Source organism: Apostichopus japonicus, chromosome 2 (assembly GCF_037975245.1).
Source record: "Apostichopus japonicus isolate 1M-3 chromosome 2, ASM3797524v1, whole genome shotgun sequence".
Classification (NCBI taxonomy): Eukaryota; Metazoa; Echinodermata; class Holothuroidea; order Aspidochirotida; family Stichopodidae; genus Apostichopus; species Apostichopus japonicus.
In genome coordinates, this window is record NC_092562.1 from 25,024,205 (window position 1) to 25,050,131 (window position 25,927).

A 25,927-nucleotide genomic window follows, 5' to 3' on the forward strand; every position below is an offset into this window, starting at 1 on the left:
CTGTAAGCTTGCCACAGATTGGGGCAGGAATCTGAATGTTTCTCTGCGATTGTACCCTTTGGGGGAAATACATCTATAGGGCTCTTTCCCCCACTTGCAGCATGATTTTACAATGCAGATGGCTTTAATTGTGTTAGAGAAGTCCTGTCTGTAGGTTGAAACATGACAGAAGACCACGTACTATAAGATATATGCATCTACTATAGTCTACCGAAACCATACAACAGCTGGTATGTACTGAAGCACTTGGCATAATTGAGGTACATACACGCTAATGAAATACAATAATAATTCTTTAATTTGTGTTGCTATGTAGCCAAAATTTCCTGCACAAGATAATAAACGGTTAATATTAACTCATTTACAGAGGCAAGCAAGTGGTTGTGTGCATGCATGAGTCCAGTATCCCAATTATACAAATATAACATGACTAGCTCAGAGCAACAGAGTTGGTCTATGCACGCCAAACACAAAACTGTGCAGCTTTATGTAGCGCAGTTCATCAGTTTTGTTCAGTGAAGATCTGGTGTCGTATATCAGAAATATTATAAACCTCATCATACATAATAGACCTGTGGGAATCTTAGTATAATGGCATATCATATTTTTTAAAGGTAGGGGTATAATAATTATTAATTTATGAGGTGTAATTGAGGAGAGAGTTGGGATGATATATGTCCCACACACCTTTGAAAACAAGCAGATCTACTAAGGTTGTACCATGTCATGGGATGTGAACCATATGACCATGGATGCAAGTTTGGGTGCAAGATTATATCTCTGCTGCGATTGATTTTATCTTCACCTGCTATTACAGTAACGCTATTTAAGAGATTTGAGTGCTGGTATATATAAAGAAGTATATATTTTGAATCAATGGTACTCCTTTTAGTAAATCTGAAAGAGCTACAGAACATATAAGTACCCCAAAAAACATTCCAAGTTATAAATGAGACATTTTTTATCGTCCTGCACATGCAAAATATATAGAAGCAACTATGTTTTGCTGTAATATTATGCAAATTTTTGTTATTTACTTTGGTTACCCAGTACTCTTATATGAGGTATATATTGATTATAGTGGTGTTACAAAATATCCCCTATGTGTTGCTATATATATGTAATAATAACCTGTACAGTTAGTCTACTAATGATCAGAGACTGTCTTTTGGCCTGAATTGTGATAGGAACACCCAAACTGTCATAATTAGTTTTATAACATCTAGTGTATGCGGGAATGTTCTGAAACTGTTTCAAATAAAATCACACGTTAAGAGTTTCCAGACTAAACAGACTTCTACACTCTCCATTGTATATCTAGGTAGAATCCTCCAAGCCCCCCCCCCCCATCCACCCACTCTAAAATGTCTTCAATCTTCTAGGATTAGAGCAATCACATTATCAAATGTACTGTTTAATGTTGTCTGTAACACTGCACACATACACAAAACAGATTCTTGTTGATTTCTCTGGGGAGATGGTTATGTTGAGTGCAGTTATGTAGAAGAAGGAATATTCTTCTGAGATTGCCAAACTTTGACTGATGCATGGAAGATGCAAAACCCAATCCTGGAGGGAAAGATGTGATTTTGCTGATCAAAGAATGCTGGCTTTTATAATTCTTTCATACTCATCTAGCTGTCTCTCTCTTCCATCTTCAGTGATGAGGAATATCATCCTAAATGTTCTATATATATATATATATATATATATATATATATATATATATATATATATATATATATATATATATATATATATTTATATATATATATATATACATATATACATATATATATATATATATATAGATATATTTACTACTTACCTTACCGGTTTCAAACCTTTGGACATGCAATGGGCGTCCGTGGCCTGGTTGGTTAGGGGGTGTCCGCGTACAAAGCGGGAGGCCCGGGTTCGAATCCCGGTGGAGGCTGGAAGTTTTTTCACTGTTCTGGATTTTCCTTCTCATTACGTTTTCATTTAAATATGGTTTTGACATTTTAGGGTAGAATTTATCGCTGCTGATTTAAACAACAAGTAGTTTTTATAAGGTCAGTGATGCCACCGATTTTACTGAAGTTACACAAATTTTGCGCGAAATGTCAAATCTGTCTTTTACAAGAATTATAGTTTGTCAATTTTGTCAACCTGATCTCGGAATTGATAAATATAATTTGCTTTGGTGATCCAGACGCTGATAAATTTATTAAGCACTTTCAAAAGGATAAAAAAGAAAAAGATTGATCAAAGCATTATCATTTCTTTTTTGAACATTCTTAGCTCATCAATGCAGCTAGAAGTGCACATGTCTACCATTCTTGTGGGTTTCTTGTAGATTCTGCATACGAGCGCAGTACGCCTACTGTACCTGAAGTTTTATTGGTCACTACCTATGTTTGGGTGAGATTATCTCTTGGAAATGTTACAGTAATATGAAAGAAAGACAGAATGTTGTTAATGTTTAAATGGTTTTATTATTGTCAAATGTATAATATTACCTTAGAATGTAATTAAAACAACAAGAACAATGAAAATAACAATAACTGTAATATTGATAACAACAACAAAGCAAAAGTGATTGAAAATAACAATAACATTTGTAAAGTGCTATGATCCAGCTTAAGACAAATCTAATCTTTTGCTGGGCACAAACTAACAACAAAACTGAATGAGCTGATGTAACAAGGTTTGAGAGAAGATGTTTCTGTATTTGTTAGTCTTTCTTTGAACCAGTCTGCAGATGTTTTGTATTTGATCATTTTCTTGTCAATTTGGTTATGCTCAGGATTTTCTTTGATTTTCACTATTTTTGAAAGTGTTTCTTTCATCAGAATACATTCATGACTGGATGTATGTTTGTCATGTCTCATGTCTTGTGATTTGTAATTTGCTGATGAACCTTGACCTAAAACAAATCCTCAAAACTGTTAAATTTTCATATTCAGCCACTTCAATATGATTTTGACAAACGTACAGAAAAAAACGGCCCCGTTTATTAATATCTTTGTATTTATCTAACACTTTCCATACCATGACGACGAAACAATTAAGCGTATTATATACGTGTGATTCCAAGGTGCATCCCCTCTTAATTCTCCACACCCCTTATTCGCAGCTCAGATATAGTCCACTTCACAGTTGGTTCATTCCTTGTGATTGAGGCATTTTATCAACTTTCCCGCCTCCTCCTACTAATTGAAAACACAGCCGGATTTGTCAACAACATTTTAATGGAGCAATTTTGAATAGTACCGCATTGTGTAGACTCATTAGCAGTCGCAACAGCTTTCCTCTTTACTGTATTCATAATTGTATATTATAAAGCCATATGTTGGCCAGAGGGGGGGGGGGATTCAAAGATGAAGATGGGAAGAAAAGAGAGACTGAGAGATTGAGAGAGAGAAAGAAAGAAATAAGAAATATGATGACGGAGTGAACAGGATAACAACCACTTCATTTTCTAAAAATAGCATCATAAAGAAGTGAGAGATGTTTGAAAACTACTTTCTCTGAACCTTTCGCAAGAAAGCTAATTTCCCGCACTCCCCCGCCACTTTGTAGCTGAGGTAAAATGACATTACTAAATGTCTTTTTGAGAGTTCAGATTGTGTAGTAATTAGATAACAAATGAGAGGGAAGGTTGTCTCTTTACGGAGAATGGTAGTTATTAATGGTTTGGTTTCTGTGAATGTTTCTGTGAATCTTGAAGGATGGTTGTATGTAAACCAATGTTAAAAATCAAATTTAAGAGATGTGCTGGCAGATACCTCCGGTGGAGTATAATACTACTATGTATGTATGTACTGTACATATAGTCAGCCTATATTGTATCCCAGACCTGTATAGTGTAGCCTCCTACTAGACTGTATGAAGTCATAATTCATAAATATAGCATTAGTTTGCTAGAAGGGGATTAAGTTGAGTTGAAAGACCTGGCAATTAAGCTAACAAAAAGATTAATGAATGGAACATTGTGATGACTGTACTGTACTTGCTTGTAGAGCTCTGTATGTAGTTTAGTCATTTGTACTGGTTAAATGTTTGATGTGATGTACTGTAGAAGGTTTCTTATTTAAAGCCCTGAGTTGAAAGGAATCAAATTTGACTTTTTAGTTCCCTTTTCAACATGATGTGTCTTAAAGGGAATGGTAAATTGTATTGAGTAAGTATATACTTTTGATTGTATTCAATCTGATCAATCTGTCTTTCATTTAGAATAAAAAAATCACTTTACTAGAGCCCAGACTACCTGTTAAAGCAGCAGGTTTTATCATTACACACAGGGCTGGATGTACTGGCCACTTCAGCAATCTGCCAGTGTCTGCCCAGGCCAATAGAAGGCCCATAGCAATGGGAGGCCCATAGCAATGGATGCCCCACTATAACCTCCATATATTCTCATGAAAGTCAATATTTACACTTGTGTTTTCTTCCAAACTTTTGGGCCAGAAAGATACTGTAGGCCTAAAATCTTGATACTATGTATTAAGGGAGAATTGAGTGGAGGGTAGAGTGGGGAGTTGTAGGGAGGGGCTTGGAGAGGGGGCTCTTTCGTTATTCCTGGTTATGCTGCAGGTAAAAGGGCACAGTGATCGTTTTTGTCTTCTCCTTATGGCATAACGTAATATGTTAATGATTATATAATTCAATTATGGCAGAGATTGACTCGCTTATTGGTTTAGATGGTTATTTTGTTCTCAATAGTTCATGGAAAGGGCTTTTTAGTATGTACACCCGATTCATGCAAGTTAGCTCCTGAAGGCAAATTACTGCAGTTCTTTAATTAATATGAACATATGGGGTAGTCAAGCTATATTTTTTATTTGACTAAGCAAATTTATATGTCTCGAAAAAACGTTCATATAGAATTAAAGCTTGGCTTTTATGTATACATATAAATGCTGGTATTTCAGAACAATTTCAGACTGTTGTACTTGTAGTAGAGGCTCTTTTAATTTCTGAGAGTAACATGTAGCATTGGATAGTTAATTAGAAGCTAACTAAGGTAGGTGGCTTGTACAGATACCTGTATACCACTGTATAGTAAAATTAGTGACGTAGTGATATTGCTATCTATTTATTGCCCAGGTTCTCAACTTGTATGCATTTATGGATCCCTCTATTATGATGAATAAATGTTCACAGATCTCCAAACATAATGAGTATCAAATGACCCTCCACCCTCCTCTCCACGTTGAATAATTGGTTGAGGTCAGGAAAATATCTGGAATTTACTTTGCCCTAGGTGGCACATACTGTCCTCTCAGATGTTTTATCTTGGACAAGATATAATTAGTTAATAAAATGTTGAAAGAGGGTCCGGCTCTGGCAGAGGGGGAAGGGAGGGGATGGGGAGGGGGCCCTTGTTTAGGAACTTGGTGGCTAGAGGGCTTGTGAGTAAAACTCCAGAAGAACAGTTCTCTTCCGGGGAACATCCCAGCCACCGGGAAGGATTTTCGTCCTTTTTCTTTTCTTCTTAATAGCTAATGCTCTTCCCGGGAGGGTGGGTTTGCCAGGTCTGAAGCAGCCTCCTAGTGTTTATTTAAGTAACACAGCTTCCATTCTGAATATTTTGCTTGTCTGCCTACCATTCTTTGCTAACCTGCAGGAGCCGTGCATGGCACGGCTCGATCAGGCATATGACACACTCCGATCATTGTACTGTACCTATTTTGCTTTTACAGCTAACCCCAATTTTGCACTGGACTCCTCTGCCTCTATATACACTTAGCATCTTGGCAATATTTTACACTAGTACATCAATCAATGCAACATCTTAACCGGCACACATTTTTCATTTAACCAAAATGAAACATTTGATCTTTTATTCAATTCTTTTCTCTAGTCCTGTACCTCAACCAATACCAAACCTTGAATCCATGGACTTGGCCACATCAATACGTGATGCCACTGCAGCCCTGGATCTGTTCTTAAACAATCGCTACGGAGAAGCGAAGGCTGCTTTGAAACCATGGTGAGTTAGACTACTTTCACATTTGACCCACCCCCGATCGTACTGTAATCTTGTAATTTCCAAGACGACAAATATTTCACTCCACTTTCTCATTTACGCTCACGTCCATACGAGGGAGATATGTCAGAAAGGGAGTGAGGAATCTTCAAACAGGAATATAATAGAACACACATGTGCAAGCCGATGTTTCCACATGAAATAATAACTGCATGCACCCTTGTGTCAGTTGGACTCTTATATAACAACAGCTCTGTGACTGAATTGCATGAGTTGTAGAGTATAATTTGCTACTGTACAGTTAATGCAGTACGCAGAATAAGAGAAAACTGTAGAAAACTCATCGGAAACAGATGAAGAAAATCTTGCTGTGTGTCATTGCAATTCTTCGGCGACAACAGCATATGTACGTGTACGCAAACGGTTCTTGTCATAAGACTCCGGAATGTAGGCTAGCCTGGATCTTATCTGATTACTTATTAACCATATTTCTTAAAAAGTTACTAGCGAACTTGTTAACCATGCAGTGTACTTTAAATATCATATTTCTATCAATTGGACATTGGGAATTTCCCAGATAAAAACATCAATGATTAAGAAGAACTTTCGTAGCGATTGCGGAAATGAATAAAAATGAGCCAGAATCATGCCCTGCATTATGTATGTGTGCGATGAGTATTACCGTATTCTGACTCTGTGCATACAGTGCTCAGTCCACTCGCTGTAAGTGCTGTAACTTGTAAGACACAAACAGTGGGTGGCAAGAAACAAGATATTATGTATATATCATGCTGATCTCAGGTCAGACTGATCCACCATTGCTTTCACACTAGAGTGTCATTTTTATTTCTCAGTCCGGATCTGATCCCGCAAAAAGGGATTAAGATCTTGGGGTCAGATCATGAGTGCAAGCGCTCAATTTCATGTTAGAAATTTGATCTCGAGCGGAAGTTCAGATCCAGATCAGGATCCCATGCTCGAGATATAGTGTGGAAAACTCTCCTAGTTCAAAACGATTCGATGTATTGTAATTGATTATTGACGCCACTCCTCTCGTAATATGCACTTTAAGACTATCAACCTAAACTAAATTAGTGGCACTTTTTATCACTGGGCCCTCACTTCTGGGGCACGTACCGACCATGATCAACCTAATCTAAATAAGTGGCACTTTTTATTTCTGTGCCCTCACTTTTGGGGCACATACTGACAAAGATCAACTTAAACTAAATTAGTGGCACTTTTTATCACTGGGCCCTCACTTCTGGGGCACGTACCGACCATGATCAACCTAGAATCTAAATAAGTGGCACTTTTTATTTCTTTGTCTCACTTATGGGGCACGTACAGTATTGACCATGATCAACCGAAACTAAATAAGTGGCTGTTGTTATCACTGGGCCCTCACTTCTGGGGCACGTACCGACCATGATCAACCTAATCTAAATAAGTGGCACTTTTTATTTCTGCGTCTCACTTTTGGGGCACGTACAGTAATGACCATGATCAACCGAAACTAAATAAGTGGCTGTTGTTATCACTGGGCCCTCACTTCTGGGGCACGTACCGACCATGATTGACTGAAACTAAATAAGTGGCACTTTTTATCACTGGGTCCTCACATCTGGGGCATGATCAACCTAACCTACTGACCATGCACTTTCCCTTCCTTCTGATTCTACCATTCTGAAGACCAACATGATTTGATCAATTAGATGCAAGTGTTATATTAAACCAACGTTAATTTATTTCAAGCTGAGCTGTATGTATTGTAATGTTATTTCTACCTACTAGTGCTGGCCGTACCGCTAGTGTTTGAAATAAATTGAAGTCAATATTAATCAAACAGAGGTCGCTTTAAAAGTGACAAAATTTTGTCCTCTTGTCAGATCATAACTAGTTTCATAAATATTTTGATGTAGACTGTTTTCTGGGTTGGCCGTTTCATCCGCCATAATTTGAAAAGAAGTTTTACTAGCTCTATCCACATATGTCTGTTACAAACAGAAGTTTCCATTCTATTATAAAGTCTATATTGTGTTCATTTGTCGTGATTCGATCGTGGGGAAATTTATGAAAAAGTTCTCATTCCTTCCAATAAAAAGAATGAGGTCAGAGAACCATAGCTTGGATTGTCTTATTTGATTAAACTACATCCTCTGCTTGGAAAGAATTTTTTTATGATTTTAAATTCAAAATAGCAATAGAGATAAAATCTGTTATTCAGGTCAATTTCTAGGCACATTTTCTTGATATAACCATGTATTTTGAACCTGTGTCTTTCCAGAATTTTCCGCATTTATAAATGATTGGTTTCTGAGTGATTCACGCTCCACCCTTTATAAATTTAATATCTCATTTGATGGTAATTCAATTTATTGTTGAATTATAATTTCATGTTTGGATTGCTTTAATTGTATCCATGGGCATCATTGCTAAATGGAATACAGGTTATATAGTTCAATCCTGCATCATATTCATTTTTTCCAGGTGAAGAATTTTGTGAATATAATCAATGGGCATGTGTGTGTGTGTGTTAACAGTATTCTGAGGACTGAGAACAAAAGAATTCCTTGTCCTCAGTAGTCATTTCAAAAGAATCACCATGTCCTCAGAAGAATTCTATTGTTCAGGGGGTATTGTTAAGATTTTGAGGATTTGAACAATAGGAAAAACAATAGGGTCCTCAATCTGTATGTACTGTAAAACATGCCTGTGTGCGTGTTTTGTGCATGTGATATATGATTCGTGTGATATGTGATATGTATTTCTCGATCACCACGAAACACTCCCTTCCACTCACAATAATTGTGGTAAGAAGGTAAGTTGAACCTGAACTCAAAACTTGAATGTTTCTTTTCTCTGACAGGGAATAGTTTATCCAGCGTCGCAACGTGGTCGAATTGCTACATGTACAAAGATGTATATAGCAGTTTAGTACACAAGAACTATTCACTAGTATTTTAATAAGAGACATAAAAAGACAGCAAATAGAAAAAAGAAGTTCATGCTTGGTATTTAACAAAATGTATGTTGGGTGTAATTAACCAGTTCTTTTGTCTTGGGGGGGGGGAATTGGACTAAGACCTAAGAAATCATCCAGGAGCCCTGCTGATTTCTCGACTCAGAATAGAGCGATTCCACAACTGCATGGTGGCATTGACTACTGACCTCTGAAGTCATCACAGGTCTTCTTTAGCCTATACTGTTCTCATGATAATTTGAAAGCATAAACTTCAGCCATCTGTATCCCATTCCATTGTAGCTCAGTTTGTCAATATTTGTCATGTGAATGAATTTATGGTTCATCTTAACCGGATGATTGTTTTATAATTTGTAACTTTCAGTTGTGCTGCTGTGGCACAATTTTTCTATAAAATTCAAACTGTTTCAGAGGACTTTGACAGTTACTGTACATCAGATCATGACATTAATCTGAATATAATTTGAAATCAACTTTCTGTCCTTTCCTTCTTAATTTTGAAGAGTATTTTTCTTGTCATTCCAAGGATGTTTCTATGATCTGCCAGCATTAGAGGTCACAATTATATATTCATACATTTATCATTTAACAGTGATTATATCTCTGACTACAAGAGACAGGCAGTAACTTGATAAATTTATAAGCAATAATAGTTCTAAAATCAGGGTGATTTCAGCCTGCCATTGACAACCAATTATCAAAACACTCGCTTATATCTAACTGAATAGAATACTGAACACAGACTGGAGATATAACATAATTTCTCATTAAATTTGCGCCAGAATGATGCATTAAAATATGGGCCCCTTTAAAGATGTGTATTAGTGTACCTTACATGGCAAGTATGAAACCAACAGAGGGTTATATTTACTCTATATTACCCCCCCCCCCCCCTCCATCAGTTGAAGTAGATTATGTTTAGAAAGAACAGATATTGACAATGACAACCTACAGTAGTATCAAAACACCCACTCTTTAAAACTGATTGGAATACTGTTACAAAATAGAGCAGAGATAAAACACACAATTTCTCATGACTTTGTGCCACAATGACTCATTCTCCTAAAACATTGGCCCCTCTTAAGGTGTGTTTTAGTGTACCTTACCACCTCCCATAATTAGACCAAATTATAAGCACTTTCCAGTTTGCATGTTTATATGCATATTTCAATCTACATCTATTTATTTTTGACTGTTCTGTATTGACAACATGAATTTATCATCAGCTGAAGCAGATTATTTTATGTGCAAAAGTAAGTTGGCCTGACGTTTCGATCCTAGCAGGATCTTCTTCAGAGGCTAAAATTATTGCATATTATATATATTGCAGATTATTTATATTATATATTGCAGATTATTTTAGATGGAATAGATAATATTACCACCTTTTGGAAAATAAAACCATGTCGTGCAGGAATGAGGTTTTTCCAGGAAACAGATTTATATTTGTGATTTCAGTTTTGCCTGGTTATAATATTAAAGCTATTTGAGTATGATGCAACATACTTGTTCTCATTAAGTTATGAATTCATGTTAATTACCATAATACAAAAAAGAAAGAGCAAGAAATAAAATAGAAAACTTGAAAAACGAAAAGAAGAGAAAAGAATGGTGCTGTACCCAAATTTTATCAGCGATGGCAGTTTTCTTTTATTCACCTTTATTATTATAATCGTAAAAACATGGAACATAAATATGTATGTACATATTTCAATGCATGACACAATTAATGGCAGGACTATATTTCAACCATCATGAATACAGATGTCACTCATAGCTAGTGAACCATTAATCATGTGTTCAAGCTCACTGTAATGTTTGTTTTTGCGAGGTGGTGTGCAAGGAAGGACCTTCTATCAAGTAATATACGAGAAAGCAACACGGCTGTGAAAGGTAGTGATCGTGAAGTTGTTATTGTTTGACTTTGACAGGATCTGACAGGGAATTTTTTAAGACCTGAGACTGGGAGAGATGGTATTTTTTTTTTGGTTATCTTCACCGTAAACCATTATAAAGTCTGTCGACAGAGAAGTTTTGAGATCACCTACTGTAGCTGCCAATGAGTTATATACAGTGAAATATATTGACAATTCTTCATCCCTCTCCCACCAATCATCGGTTAAAGACAAGATTGAAGGTACTAGATCTCTCTGTGCCAAAGACAACGTTTAATAGCACTGGCGTAAAGTTAGGCAGTGAATGCTAATTGTTGCTTTCAGGGAATCATCTATCAGGTATTGCACTGCATAATGCTTTATGGTGCAGTCTAGCTACTGTACAGGTCCAAAGATAGCGGTTTTTGGTTTCGACGATAATCGTAGCCTTTGCATTCATGATGGCGTATATAGTGTGTGTGTGTGAGTGCGTTTGTGACGCCCAGCTTGTAAACACGATATCTCAAGAAGGGATGGTCAGACCAATTTCATATTTTGTGTGTAGATTTAACACATTGTGTACAAGAAGCCTATTGTTTTTGGTGGAGGTCAATGGTCATTTGGGGTCACCAGGAGTCAAATTGTGAAAATCTTGGTAACATGATATCTCAAGAAGGGAAGGTCAGACCAATTTCATATTTTGTGTGTAGAAGTAACACATTGAGTAAAAGAATCCTATTGTTTCTGGTGGAGGATAAATGTCATTTGGGGTCACCAGGGGTCAAATCATGAAAACCTGGTAAACATGATATCTCAAGGAGGGATCCTCAAGGGCAGACCTCATACAGTATTTGGTGTGTAAAAGTACCACATTGTGTAAAAGAACCCTATTACATTTGGTGAAGGGCAAAGGTCATTTGGGGTCATCAAAGGTCAAATTGTGAAACCCTTGTAAACATGTACACCCTCACTATACATTACATCAGATTCATGAAGAAATCTGCTCATGTTACATCATCGAAACTAAAGTGCATTTTTGCACTCTGGTTACACTAGGCAGCAGTTTTTACACAGTAAACAGTAGTACAGTATTTTACAGTATTATAAAAGGGACTAACCTCAGAGCCTTCAAAGCTGTTACACAATAATTGAACAGTAAATTATACCCTGGATTTTAATGAGTACCGTACTATCCATCAGGTACACTATAATGTCTTCAAGTCTAACAGATATTAAAGCCAATAAAATTTCCTCAGACATTGATTGCGCAGCTCTGTCATGAATGTGTGATATATCTGTGTCATAGCACCAAGTGGCATTGGCTGTTGAAAGATCAGATTCCGTCCGTTTGATGTGCTAGGCCATTACGGAGTAAATAGTACATACAAAAATGAGTATTTGCCTTTTACTCTTACCTCTGATGTACGGTAATCCACGTAATAAACCGATCTTGACAAAAAGAGAGGTCATAGAAACCCTTCAACTGCTTTGAGTAAAATGGAAAAGATGATTTAATATGGCCATTCTGTACTTACATTGGCCATAACACTGTTTGTTTGCTTTGTTATAAATGCATTGTATCACTCCTACCTGGCATCAGAGTTGACATACTATGTACTATAGGTCAGGGTTGGGTTTACCGGGATTACAGCCTCAAGTAGTGCTTGTTTGCTGGTTTCTTAAGTGTGAACTCTGTACTATAGGTCTGGGTTGGGTTTACCGGGATTACAGCCTCATATAGTGCTTGTTTGCTGGTTTCTGAAGTGTGAACTATGTACTATAGACTGTCTGGGTTGGGTTTACCAGGATTACAGCCTCAAGTAGTGCTTGTTTGCTGGTTTCTGAAGTGTGAACAGTTATATGTCTGGGTTGGGTTTACCAGGATTAAAGCCTCAAGTAGTTCTTGTTTGCTGGTTTCTGAAGTGTTAACTATGTACTATATGTCTGGGTTGGGTTTATCAGGATTACAGCCTCAAGTACTGTAGTACTTGTTTGCTGGTTTCGTAAGTGTGAACTTTGTACTATAGGTCTGTGTTGGGTTTACCAGGATTACAGCCTCAAGTAGTGCTTGTTTGCTGGTTTCTGAAGTGTGAACAGTAATATGTCTGGGTTGGGTTTACCAGGATTACAGCCTCAAGTAGTTCTTGTTAACTGGTTTCTGAAGTGTGAACTATGTATATGTCTGGGTTGGGTTTACTGGAATTAGAGCATCAAGTAGTGCATGTTTTTGGTTGGTTTCTTAAGTGTCAACCGGATGATATATACGATTGTATTAACCACATTTGATTGAACCGTAACTTTTCGGTTAATACCATTGTATATTGATCTAGCCGTTAATGTCAAATCTTTAGAAAAATTATTCTCCATTTCTCGAAAAGGGAATTTTCTTTGAGACCACATTATGGTGATGCGTACCACCTTTTTTTCACGCTTGTCGGGTCATGTCCGATGGATCTGGTCTAAATTGAAAGTTCTGATTGATGGTAGGTGGCCGTGGAGTTCCGTGAGGGAGGAGGATATCACCTTTTATTTCTCCTTCAATTAGGTAAAGTTGTTGTAGCAGATAATTTATTTACACTAGATTGGCGACTCAAGATGCGTGAGTAATTTCCAGGCGTGCTGCAATAGGAATACCCAATGACGATCTTTAAATTACAGTAGAAAACAGAAGTCACAAATGTCATTTGACATTTTGCTTTGGTGACTTTTGTGGGTCTACATATCAAGCAATAAGTAGGGTTTGTTTTCCTTAAGTAACTGAGATATGTTCACTTGGAATAAAGTTGATGGATAAAAGCAAGGGCATAGGAACCGGGGGGCTGGGGGGGCGCCAGCCCCCCCCAGTGAAAAATGTGGAGGGGCGGAAGTATCATTCCGCCCCCCGCTTCACAAGTCCGAAAACCCCTTTTTCATTTCCAAATGAGAAAAAAAATCTCATTTGGAGCACCAAATTGCATCTAAGGCCAGGTGAAAATACAAAATTAAGTTTACAAAATGGAGTGGGTGTTGAAGTGTGCTACATTGCACCAAACTGCATCTGAGGCCACCTGGAAATGCAAAAAATTCCAAAGGCGAGGGGGACACCCCCTCCCCTTAGACCCCTCCCCCAGGCGGGCCATCAGTCTTCAGCCCCCCCACTCAAAAGTACCTTCCTACGCCACTGGATAAAAGGGTTATGAATTTGGAAATGTGTATAATTCACTACATCACTCCTCACTTCCTTGTAATCTCCTAACAACAATAACAACAACAGTACTATGATTCTAGTACTGTGTCTTTAGCACTAAATTGTAACCCTATTTAGCCTGTTACTAGTGTCTTGGTGACTGGCTCATTCTAATCTGCTGCCCTCCTCTCATTGTACCACCTGAAGTGTCTGGAGCACAGTATAATAAGGGTAGATATTTCTAGGGGAGGGGGAAAGGGGGAAAAAAAAGAACAATTGTTTTTGGTAATTATCAGACCTATTGGTTTTTGATAATGGTTAATGGGCCTCTCCACAGTTTAAATAGAGGGCACTGTTATACCGGTCCTAATCCTGATCTGTACATGTAAACAGATCATCTCAGATGAATCAAAGTAACACGGTTTCGTGAAATTTAGCCTTCATCAGCATGCAAACGTGTCGATTGAACTTGCAAATGTACAGATGCGCTCGAGTGATCGACTGGTTCCACTCGTCCAGTTTTGCAGAACGAAATAAGTTTTAGGAAAATTGAAACTTGAGATGCATTAAAAAAGTTAATATTCAGATGTACACATCCAAATGATCCATTGTCCAAAAATCATACTAACTAAACACGGAAACTTTGTACTGATCAACTCATGGTACTGCCATACGCTATACATAGAACTTATAATAGCCACATACTTTTGAAGCTCATGTAGAGACTTCTCCATTATTGTATACAAAATCATCTTATGTGAGCCAAGCAGACACCAAAGCTTCCATTGTTGCATTCAATTTGAAATACTGCCCTCTCTATCTCACTCTCCACCTCTCTCTCTCTCTATATATAATCACTGCCTGTAGCATACATAGGTACAGTACATTATGTACTCATATTTCTTTGTAAAAATGGTTTTGTTTTGAGTAGTACTGTATGCACCAAGTTTGATCATCAGAGTAACACCAGTTGCAACAGGTGGAAGTAACTAAGAAGAATAGGGGGTAGCTGTTAAAGAACTTTAATTCATCTAAAGTTAAGTTTATCTTTGGTTCTTTTAAGGCATTGAAGACTCGCTCCAAACCGTGTGCCGTGCTCTGAAAAGTTAACTTTCCGTTGCTTGCACGTGAAGTTTTCTGCTTGTCGCTACAACATGCAGACAGTAATGAAACGTGATACCTTGTTTTCTTTAGCTGGACCTGAGGTGTCCATCGCACTGTGCTGTGGGTATTGACCGCAGCTGTATGTACTGACTGTACACTAGTGTCTAATTACCGAAGGTATCAAGCTGTGTGCGTATTTTCTGGGATCGATGGTGGTGTCTAAAACTTCTGTTACACCTCATTTGAAACTAGGTCAGATTACCGGCATTAACCGTTTCTTTTTGCGCGAGTCTTCACACCCTTTAACATGTTCATTTCGATGCCCTCTCATCGCACCCTCCATAAAAGCTAATACTGTAGGACATTAACAAAGGTATTTATAATGACTAGTTTATCCTGTGTACCTGTAGTCAAGGATTTATAAATCTTTGGTATCGCCAAGCCTAAATATGGCCATGTACATCCCCCCCCCCTCCTGCCCCATTTCATCTTTACTTCATTCAATATTAGTAATTGGTTTGAAATGGCAAATATTTAATGGTTTTTGTACCTCCGCAAATTTTACTCTTACTGTACCAACTTGGTTGTTCCTTGTTACTTGTCCCAAAAAGAAGTAGTGGGGGGGGGTGGCCAACATAACAATGAACCAAAGGGGGGGAAACATAACACTGAACAACCCAAAACCAGAAGGTGAGATGTGTAGGATTTGTGGACAGAACACCAATCTTGGGAGTGATACTGATTTACCTTTTTGGGAGATATTTACAATTATCTGAATTTGATGTACAAATAACCAGTCATCCATGGAACAACCTCCAAAGCTGAAATTTAAATTGCAACTATAATTAAACACCTGTACATAGTGAAGAACATTTAGGATGAATATGTGGGGGAAAAAACCTACACACAAATGACTGATGCCAATTTGAAGCTAGTGTATGTCAGATCAAAGTGATTTCTCATAACTTATTTATAAATAATCAGATAAAAAAATATTAATTTATTTACAAAATTAATTAGCCAGCTGGGATTTTCAGTGTGATTATAAAACACATGAGGTCTAAAATGAGAAATGTCTGGAGAGAAATGGCAAGAAACAAAAAAATAGAACAATACAAAAAGCAGAATAACAAAGTAATAATTTGAGCAGATTTGGAATCATGTTTGTATTTAGTACATTTTACAATGGATGATTATATAAACCATTTTGTGCAAGAAAAGTAAACTGATTTAACACCTGACTTTAATATCAAAGTCTCATCTACATGCAGCTGCTATCATAGGCTGTGTACATTTAGTCTAGGTACAGAGTTTCTCCATTAGACCCGGGAGTGAAGGCCTGTCTTTCATCCTATGTAAATACTGGTGCATAATCCTATCAACAGGATCCCAGATCTAGGCACATCATTACTCTACCATTACATTGTACACTGTATTAGTTAAGTTAAATCAAAAAGTAAAACAGAGTAAAACAACAAAATATAAGCAGTAAGAAAGTGGGGATAAGTTGAAATTAAAGTAACAGTTAAGAACTTAAATTTGCATGGATTGTTTGTACAAACATATGCTGTATACTTTAATATTCTGAAAACAACAGGGATAAAATAAAAATTCCAAATAGAATTGCAAGTAAATTAATTAAAAGAGGTAAAAAAAATGTGATAAACTTTTATATAGAAGTGATTAACTGTACAAGCTGCATTTGACTAACAGCACAAAAAAGCAGAGATTGACATATCAATTTAACAGCTTGTTAATTTACATGATAAAGCAAATCCCGATAACTTTCTTGCAACTTTGTTTTCCTTTCCTCAAAAAGCTGTTGGATTATTTATTTTCATTAATTTCTCCAAAATGTTAACAGATTGGAAGTTCAAAGCAGTGGAATTCAATATTCTGTTAGCATACTGTATCAAACTCAGGAAAGAAATTGTTGTTCTTTCTAGCATACTTGGGATACAATTATCCTCTTCATTGTATGTTACAAACGAATTATACCAAATTGTTCTTTCGTTGTTAAAGATTTTCAACCCAAATTAGGACAGATATATGCTAGATAAGATATAAATTATTGGTCTCTGATATATATGAAAGTTTGTTCCCAAAAGTTAAATATGATGTTAGATCTGCTACCATGCAGTACTATTGAACATTTTATTTGCTGACATATTTATAATATGTAAATTATTTATGTAAACATGCAGTCATCTGTAAAACCTTTCTTCATAAACATGCATATCTAGTAAATGCTTTAACAAAATAGATATTTACCTGAATAAATTCTCATCAAATTATCTAAGGATAGAACTGTTTTAATCATAATATCCTTTGTGGAGGATGCACGTCTTTCTTATACCGAGTCATGTCCAATGTGTTAATTTGCTATTATTCCAGATTTAATTCCAGATTTAATGTTCAGACACAAGAATGAGGTTTAAAATCTTTAATAAGACATTTTTGTTACCGTTTCCTTTCTTTAGTACAATGTTTATTTTCTGTATTGGAGATGGGTTTTACAAATGTTGACTCAAAACTATTGAAGCTCTTGTCATGACCTTTAAATTATGCATTGATTGCTGTGCCAACACTGTTATTATTCTAGCTTGAAAAATATGAAGAGAAAAACAAAGAAATTAAATTCAAAAGTTACAGATCCTAGTGTCAGGTATGACGACATCACAGATTTACAAAACGACAGCTCCCAGACGCAACTCTTAAACTAGGATATCTCACAAGCATCTGTAAAAACTTGCTTTAAAAACATGAATATCTAGTAAATGCTTTAACAAAATAGATATTTTCCTCAATAAATTCTCATCAAATTCTCTCAGGATAGAACTGTTTTAATCATAATATTCTTTGTGGAGGATGCACCTCTTTCTGAAACTGAGTCATGCCCAATGTGCTAATTTGCTAGTTTTCCAGATTTAAGGTTGCTATTAGACACAAGGATGAAGGTTTTAAAAATATTAAATATGACATCTTTGTTACCTTTTCCTTTCTTTAGTACAATCTTCGTAGTACATTTTCTGTAATTGACATCGGGGTAAATTTAACAAGTGCTGACTCAAAACTCTTAAACTAGAATATCTCTGAAACAGAGCAAGATTTTCTGCTCTGTGTGATGGAGTTGTTCTTTATAATGTATAGATCTCTGTGACATAAGCCAAAGATGGTGCATGGTTTGGTTTGTGTCACCTTAAGATGCAAATGAGTTCAGCCATGTTGGATAGGTACATGTGTCATTAGAGTGTTGAAAGCTGAAATATGTATGTATTTTAGATCCGACTGCAAGCAGGAACTTGTGAAGAAGCCATCATTGGCTTATCAAAGCTGCAAGCTGACCGAAGTCAGTCTCTTAGATTCATATTTAACGTCCATGATTATGAATTGTCAATAATCAACAATTCTGTAACTGGACGAAATACATTTATCTTGGAGTGACTCGAACTCGGGACCTTATGATTGAAAGGCACCGGCGTTAACCACTGAGCTAACACTCTCTATCAGTCTGGAAGCTTAATATGAAACAAAGAAGATATTTTCATTTACTAATTTTGTATGTTGGGAAAAACCTTGCGGGTGGGCGCTAAGTCCCCAAATAATTTTCATTGCTTTAATTAGCTGTAGCATTTAAGACATTTCTCTAAATAACTGGTTTCATTCGTTGATAAACCAGTTCTCTTACACTTTTGTAGTCCTTTTCAAAGACTGTGACGTTTGTTGATGACTTGTCTTTCACTAAAGTGAAGCCAGATGTCAAAAACCCATTGATGAATGTACTTGGTACATTACCATTATTCACGTGGAATGCAAACTGAGAGTAAAAATCTTTATTATGACACCGTATTTCTTCACCAAATGTGGTTTCACCGCCAAAGCTGACTTGGGCGATATTGAATCCAAATATCTCATGCTCATTACATTTGCATATGGTGAATGAGTTGAGTCTGTCTTTGAAACCTTCTACTAATGTTTCCCAATCGACATGAGAAGTTGCCCAGTTTAGAAGTATGTCAATACCTGGTTTTCCATAATCATGATGTTTCTCCTCTGGTATCATGATCTTTAGACTAACCCTTTCTGGTTTACCAGCCCCACTTTCAAAATGCTCCTGTAAGTCACTTACACCATAAAACTCTGCTTCTTCCATCAACAACTCACTATCATTGAAATCATTCGGAAAAGAGATTGTCTTATGTCTGAGATATTTCAGGATATACTTAAAAATGTCACCATCTCGATCAGCATAGTATGTGTCTCCTTCGATGATGGTGAAGACTCCTGGTTTCAGTTGGTTGAAAGTAGCTGGACTTACTTGGAATCGACTCTCTCCAATCTGGAGTGTGACCACCTGTAGATATGTCCATTAAAAATACACCTCAGAGAAGTTTAAAGGAACAAACATATATTTTACATACAAAAGTAGTGAAAATATTTCATCTCAGAAATAAGTGTGAAGTCTTTAAATAGATTTTGGGCCTGCTATACTTATTTAGCTGCTCCTATCCTCATTTAATTTTCATGTTTCAATTCATTAAAAGTTGTTAATGTTTTTATTATAGCAACATTGTATTGGCATGATCACCTTGTAAATGATTTAAAATTGAAACATTGAAACTAAAATGGCCTTCGCATCCAAATAAAGCAGTAGTTACCTGACAATTCAAAATGGCAGCCTCATGACAAGACATTAATAAATGCATTATACTGTATATCCACTAAATGCAGGATTTTTCAATAGCAATATAATAAATGCTCTTTATAACTTTTCTGTAGCTTAATACCTTCTCATTCTGTACCTCAGACATTTTCTGCTTCTTGTTTTCTGGAAGAGATGTACAGTAGTTGACACTTTGGTCGATATGTTTGCGAAATGTTCTGAAATGAGTGTAACGGAGAGATTAATGAATTCTTTGCTTTAACATGAAAAGGTGTTTTCATCACTAAATTGGATGAATTAATAGCATTTATAGTTGTTTAATATAATGATATATCTTTGAGTTTCTAATAACACATATAATATGAAATGTTGCCCATATAGCCTAGTTATGACTGATGTATCCTGAATATATCAATAATATAAATATATTGTTGCCCCTTATCAGATTCACATAATTGTCATTGCATTGCACAGTATGTTTTATGAGCAATAATTATAAGGACTGTACTTGAAAAAGCCTAAAATAACAAGGGTTAAACTGCCATAGTGAATAACTTGAACTTAAAGAGTAAAAGAATGAAGGATTAAACCGCCACAGTGAGAAAGCTTGAACTAGCCTAAAGGAATAAATGGCATATAACTGCCACAGTGAGTAAAGTTGAAAAAGCCTAAAAGAATGAAGGATTAAACTCCCACAGTGAGAAAGCTTGAACTAGCCTAAAGGAATGAATGGCTAAACTGCCACAGTGAGTAAAGTTGAAAACGCTTAAAAGAATGAACCGTTGAACTGCCACAGTGAGTAAACTTGAAAAAGCCTAAAAGAATAAAGGTTAAACCGCCAAGGTGAGAAAACCTAATTTAGCCTAAAAGAATGAAGGGTTAAACTGCCACAAAAAAAATGAAGGGTTAAACCGCCGCACTGTGAGTAACTTGAAAAAAGCCTAAAAGAATGAAGTTAACTTGAAAAAAGCCTAAGAGAATGAATAGTTAAACTGCCACAGTGAGTAAATTTGAAAACAACTTAAAGAATGAAGGGTTAAACTGCCACAGTGAGGGGATAACTCTATGCCTGTGTATTTTCATTGTATTGTGTGTCCTAGCTATAGCAGTACCTCTTGATCCCAGTATTGTTTTAATGAAAACCACCAAGGGTAGGTGTTTGTACTTTATCTATAATCCAGCTGCCTTTAGTTCATGAGACTGTTGTAAACCTGTATATTGAAGATACTTACTCAAGCTGATTGTTAAAGGAAGCAAATGAAAACTTATTAACACAGATCATTTAAAATATTGATACATAACATTATGGACCAGCTAACTTTTCATTTTGCCAATTGTGAATAAAATGATGTATGATAAAGAAAAGGTTTACCTTCTACAGTACCTGTTGTTTGTGTTGTAAGGATAGACGTCCTTATATATGCTTCAGTCTTTGCCGTCACAGTTTGCTGTATGACTGTTGACTGTGAAGATGTCGAATGTTAAAGAATCTGCAAGTGTAGCATATAAGAATGTATATTCATTGTATGAGCTCTGTTTACTGACTTGCGTAACTGGGATTTTCTGGAGTATTCATTCAGGGCTGGAAATAGTGGAAGCTTAGCTTATCTAACTGCCCAGTCAGGACCGACGGATTTATCCGCCACTATAATGAGCACCGCCACAAGAAAATAATGAGTCACACTTGAGTGCACACTGTCTACACGCTATACATTTACATTCACCGCTGCAGTCAAGCTTTTGATTTGAACACAATAGCGAGTTGAACAAAAGCGCACCCTTTATTAAATTAAGAGTCAAAAGGTATCAAAACGTTCAAAGGTAAAACTTCTGTAAAAATAAGTAAGGAAATTTGAATTAATACTGCAGGAATCTAAGAAGCTAATTTTCTTGTTTGCCCTGTCGGCCAAGTGAAAACGATAACTTACGTTGCCCATTTGCAATGACAAGTTTCCTGAATTGATCTGATTAAAAATCGAAAAAAACTGAAACCAAAGGGAGTGGTCAGGTTGTCGGTGTGGTAAGGCCCATGGAGGGAGATGGGGTGACACAAATAACTGAGACAATGATTGGTTTACTTGGCAAGCAGTGTATTATCTCTCCTCTCCAGCGAGCTCTAAATGCGAAAGAAGAAAATAAGAAAACCACATGAATAGTTTCTTAAGGAATAAGAAGCAGTATAGCCTTACCATTCATCATAGGTAACACTCCTTTAAGCTAAAGGAAAGAAATTGGAAGACTCCTTTAAGTTGACTAAGTGAGCTGAAAATAACCTGGCCGCAGAACAGTAACAAATAATCATAGACATATCTTAGGGTTGTTCCTCGGACAACTTGAAAATGATAACTGGAAAATACAAACAATACATGTGCAGTTTACCCCCTTGACATAGGTATGGTATCAAATGTATAAAATGACACACCACTGGGGGTCTTACTTTCATATAACCCTAATCTTTGCTTCCAGCTGTATTATCAAATATATGGGGATTTTCCCTTCATATAAATTGCAGCTCAAAAATTGAATAAACATTTGGTTCATTTCAACTCATCCTATAATACATTACTGAAACAATTTGCTAAGATAAAGGGGGATACAAGTCAGTTTCACCGCCTTCACTGTTATATGTGTGCAACAATTACGTTTAGCGACACATGATCGAACCCATTTTAAAACAATGCTTTGGTGAGTACTATTCAAGGGCGCTATTAGCTTAAGTGAATTTTCAAGCCGATAGGCTCCAATGCTTACAATACACGTGCCAGTCTGGGTATAACCTAAACATGTGACCATATACAAACATAAATATCCCAGAAGGTCATCTGCCATCAGCATTGCCCATTAATCCGCGATGCCCATTAATTAATTAGTTAATATAAAGTCTCATGTTAAATGCAGTAGTAGAAAAAAACAAGTTCCTTTACTGTAACTTGTTCCGTCGTTGGAACAGCGAACATAACTTGAGCACTGTTATAATGACGATCTACTAGCCGAGCCTCTGCTCCTAGAGAACTCTTTGTTCGAGCCATTCAAACAACTATCAAAATACAGGCCCGTGTTTGCCTTTTAGATAATCAATCTTAGAAATAATACAACTGAAATACATATTTACCTAAAAGAGCTATTAATCTGCCACACAAAGGGGAAAATAATTTTTTTTTAATCAATGAGGTGTCGCATGCACGCGTAGTAATTACGAGCACTGAATAAATAAGTAAAAGTTAACTTTAGTTAGAAACTTTCTGCCGGGTGTAAAACCCTCAACCATAGGAACTGTGCGCAGCCAAGAAGGTAAAATAATGCGTATGCCGTATTCCCACATGTGCACATTTAACCTAGAGTCTAACATCCGAAAGGCTCTAGCATAATCCTACCTGTGAAGAACAGAACCCAAAGCCCACCACAGGTGAAAAAAATTGGTTGACTGTAGAGCAATATTTGCCCTCCAGCGGATCTGTGTTTTATTTTTTAGCCACCTAGTTACCTAAATGGGCGTGAAAAAAACTCACCGAAAGTCTAGCGTTATTGAGAAAAGAATGCGGCACTTCTTCCAATCTCATAACAATACAAAATGATAATGGGAGTAGTCTAATCTAACCCATGTTGCTTGCTCAACTTGTATCGCAAATTAGCTTGCACAAAAATTCTCACTTGAATTCTGTCACAAATTATGTCTCTAACCATGTGGCATCCTAACAACACACTAAAGTCAATGGGAAAATCAAGCCTATATACCATGTTTATTAGCTGAAATTGTGTCAGAGTAAGCTTGCACTGAAATTCTCACTGAATACTATATTACATTTCTAACAACATGGCAGCCTAACAACACACTAAGTCAATAGGAAAATGAGGTGTATATACTACTGTTATGCAGAGATCACCTTTATGGTAGATGGTCTTTGTAGTTAGCATACATGTGTGTTGCGAAGCTTAATTATTGTTTTGCTTGACTTTTGGTATGTCAATTTGGGTTCATGGTTCGCATAGTTTTAATGCAATGGCTGATTCACTTTTTCAATCATCGTTACCTACCACTCCACAATGCTAATAATGTACAGGCCCAGGTAAGGCATAGATACTTATTTGCTGTTTTTATCGAATTTGCTTTCTTTGTAAAGCGCCTTGAGCAGTGACTTTTGTCTACTGATTTGGCACTATATAAGTCTCATTTATTATTAGTAAATTATAATAATTTACTTTAAACTCTGTAAAACACAACACTCTTTAGAATATACACTTAACACATACAGTACATATATCTTTTCACTCAATATCTTCCTCCTCTCACTCATCAGTATGTGTTGCATCCTTGTGGGTGTTTTTTTTGGTCCCGGTCTCCTTCCATCAGTAGTCCACCATCCCTACACTGCCTTCCTTAGGTTGAAGTCGATGGGCTTGGGTCCCTCTGTTCGGATTCTTAGGAGGTTTTCAATTGTGGGCGTTTTTTAGGTTGGGGCGCCATTCTCCAAGAAAGCATTTGATTTACTCTTGTGAAGTAACACAACCAGGGCTGTAATTAGCAAGCTCCCTATTTAGGAAAATGTGTAACGTGTTACTGTATTATAAGCTAGGTCAGGATCACATGTTTCATTCTACTTGTAAAGCTTGAAATGTGATGTCACTCATCATGAGTGTACTGCACTATTGCTTAAGAGTAGGCTTTAACTTCATCTGATGTTAGATCTACCAACTTATTAAGGATAGGCCTAGCTACACTGATTACTCCTCAGCTCAGACTTACTATTAATCCACTATAGCCTAATCCATATACAAGCTGTGTGTTAGGTATAGGGCTAGCCTATAGGCTTTGACATTTAACCCTGGGGCTTTAGGATATGCCACCCCAAATGAGTGGCAAAAGAACCTTCAAATAATGCTAACCGCATGTAGACCCTTTTGGAAGTTCGTTTAGCTTACTGTTATATTGGATCTTTTATAATTGTGGACTATTGTTCATCTTCATCGGCATTTGTCACAAAGCCTTGTGTTACAGAGTGCCATACTGTTCATCCTACAGTGCTAGGTATACTAGTTACATTAGGCTAATTGGCAGCAAATACAGAGTGTTGCACAGAGCAATTGGACACCTCCTAATATGGTCCATAAGAGGACAGGGTTCATAAAATACTCACCATTTGAAAAACGCGCTTCTAACTTTCTTGTCTTGGTTGCAGCTTCCTTAGTTTTAGCGATGTTTTGTTGTTTCAGACGATCTTTGCGAGTCATGTTGCAAATGAATATCTTAACTAGATTGAGTTTGTAGTTCATTTAATTCTACTGCTTAATCCACCGAACAGTGTATGCTACCGCCGCATGATGGGCAAGTGAGCCTAACAACAAAAGTGCTGAGATATTATGCACACAATTTGTGTTCCTATGATAGGCCTAACCTATAATCAAGCAGTTTACGGAGCTGATAAAGAAAATATTCTGCGATGTGTATATCTGCGTATTTTTATGATCTTTGAAAACAGACATAATATTTGTTTGTGAAAATAAAGTTTGATTTGCAGGATTTATTTTTTCATACTAGAAAGCTTATATTTTCTATGAATCCATGTTTGTGTTGCAAAACTCATAGGGTATGGCGACCAAGGCAATTATTGACTATTATTATATTAAAGATATTACAGATTGTCTGACCTATTATCAAAGGTTGTCAGTAGTGCAACAGCAATTATTCTAAGAACTATACTTGAGCTAACCCATGTATGCTGTTATAATAATGCCTTCAATACCTAGTTTGATTGTCTGAACAGAAATTTGGTCATCTCAGACAAAAATTAAAAATTTGCCCTGCATGATATTGAAAACCTGAACTTTTGTTGTACTGTACTGAAGTTGATTCTTAGCTCCCTTTAGTCTATAGTATAAACATTGTGCATTTGCTGTAGCAGCACCTGTCCTTTGGAATGAACTCCTGATCTGTGTGCGTGAATCCCCAGACTTTTGAAAAGACGGCTTAAAACGTTCCTTTTTTCTTCTAAGTAGTGTTTGTTTGCTTTGTTTCTATTTTCCTTTGTTAAGCGCTTAGAAACTTTTGTATTAGGCACTTTATAAATGTTATTTATTAATGTAATTATGATCAAACATATTAATGAGGTGTTACACATACACTAGAAAGAGGCTCACCAAGGACAGCTGCCAAAGTTTGGTAGGA

At 36.5% G+C, this 25,927-nt stretch overlaps 2 protein-coding genes across 5 annotated transcripts in view; one reads left to right on the forward strand and one right to left on the reverse strand.

Annotated features, from left to right (window-relative positions):
- The window catches only part of LOC139983628 (tetratricopeptide repeat protein 39B-like), a 110,866-nt gene that overhangs the window by 21,781 nt on the left and 63,158 nt on the right, over positions 1-25,927 (forward strand). For both annotated transcript variants that reach the window (XM_071997306.1, XM_071997312.1), the window contains one exon: positions 5,849-5,977. In XM_071997306.1, coding sequence (XP_071853407.1) covers positions 5,849-5,977 — 129 coding nt within the window. The remainder of the gene's footprint in view (positions 1-5,848; positions 5,978-25,927) is intronic.
- LOC139983581 (BTB/POZ domain-containing protein KCTD6-like) lies at positions 16,240-21,711 on the reverse strand. 3 transcript variants are annotated; one of them, XM_071997243.1, is made up of 4 exons: positions 21,693-21,711; positions 21,137-21,254; positions 19,889-19,982; positions 16,240-19,455 (listed from the first exon to the last, which is right to left on the reverse strand). In XM_071997243.1, the coding sequence occupies exons 3-4, from the start codon at positions 19,910-19,912 to the stop codon at positions 18,748-18,750; spliced, it is 732 nt and encodes a 243-aa protein (XP_071853344.1). In that variant the 5' UTR covers positions 19,913-19,982; positions 21,137-21,254; positions 21,693-21,711; the 3' UTR covers positions 16,240-18,747. The 3 variants fall into 3 exon arrangements, with proteins under 3 accessions (XP_071853344.1, XP_071853336.1, XP_071853350.1); XM_071997235.1 differs by lacking the exon at positions 21,693-21,711 and having other exon boundaries at positions 21,149-21,668; XM_071997249.1 differs by lacking the exon at positions 21,693-21,711 and having other exon boundaries at positions 19,904-19,982; positions 21,137-21,668.

Excerpts from the sequence above, each read along its gene's own strand:
- LOC139983581 (XM_071997243.1), bottom strand. The coding sequence starts at position 19,912 with ATGTCTGAGGTACAGAATGAGAAG. Across the intron at positions 19,456-19,888 it reads CTGAGGTACAGAATGAGAAG|GTGGTCACACTCCAGATTGG; the intron begins GTATTAAGCTAC and ends ACATATCTACAG.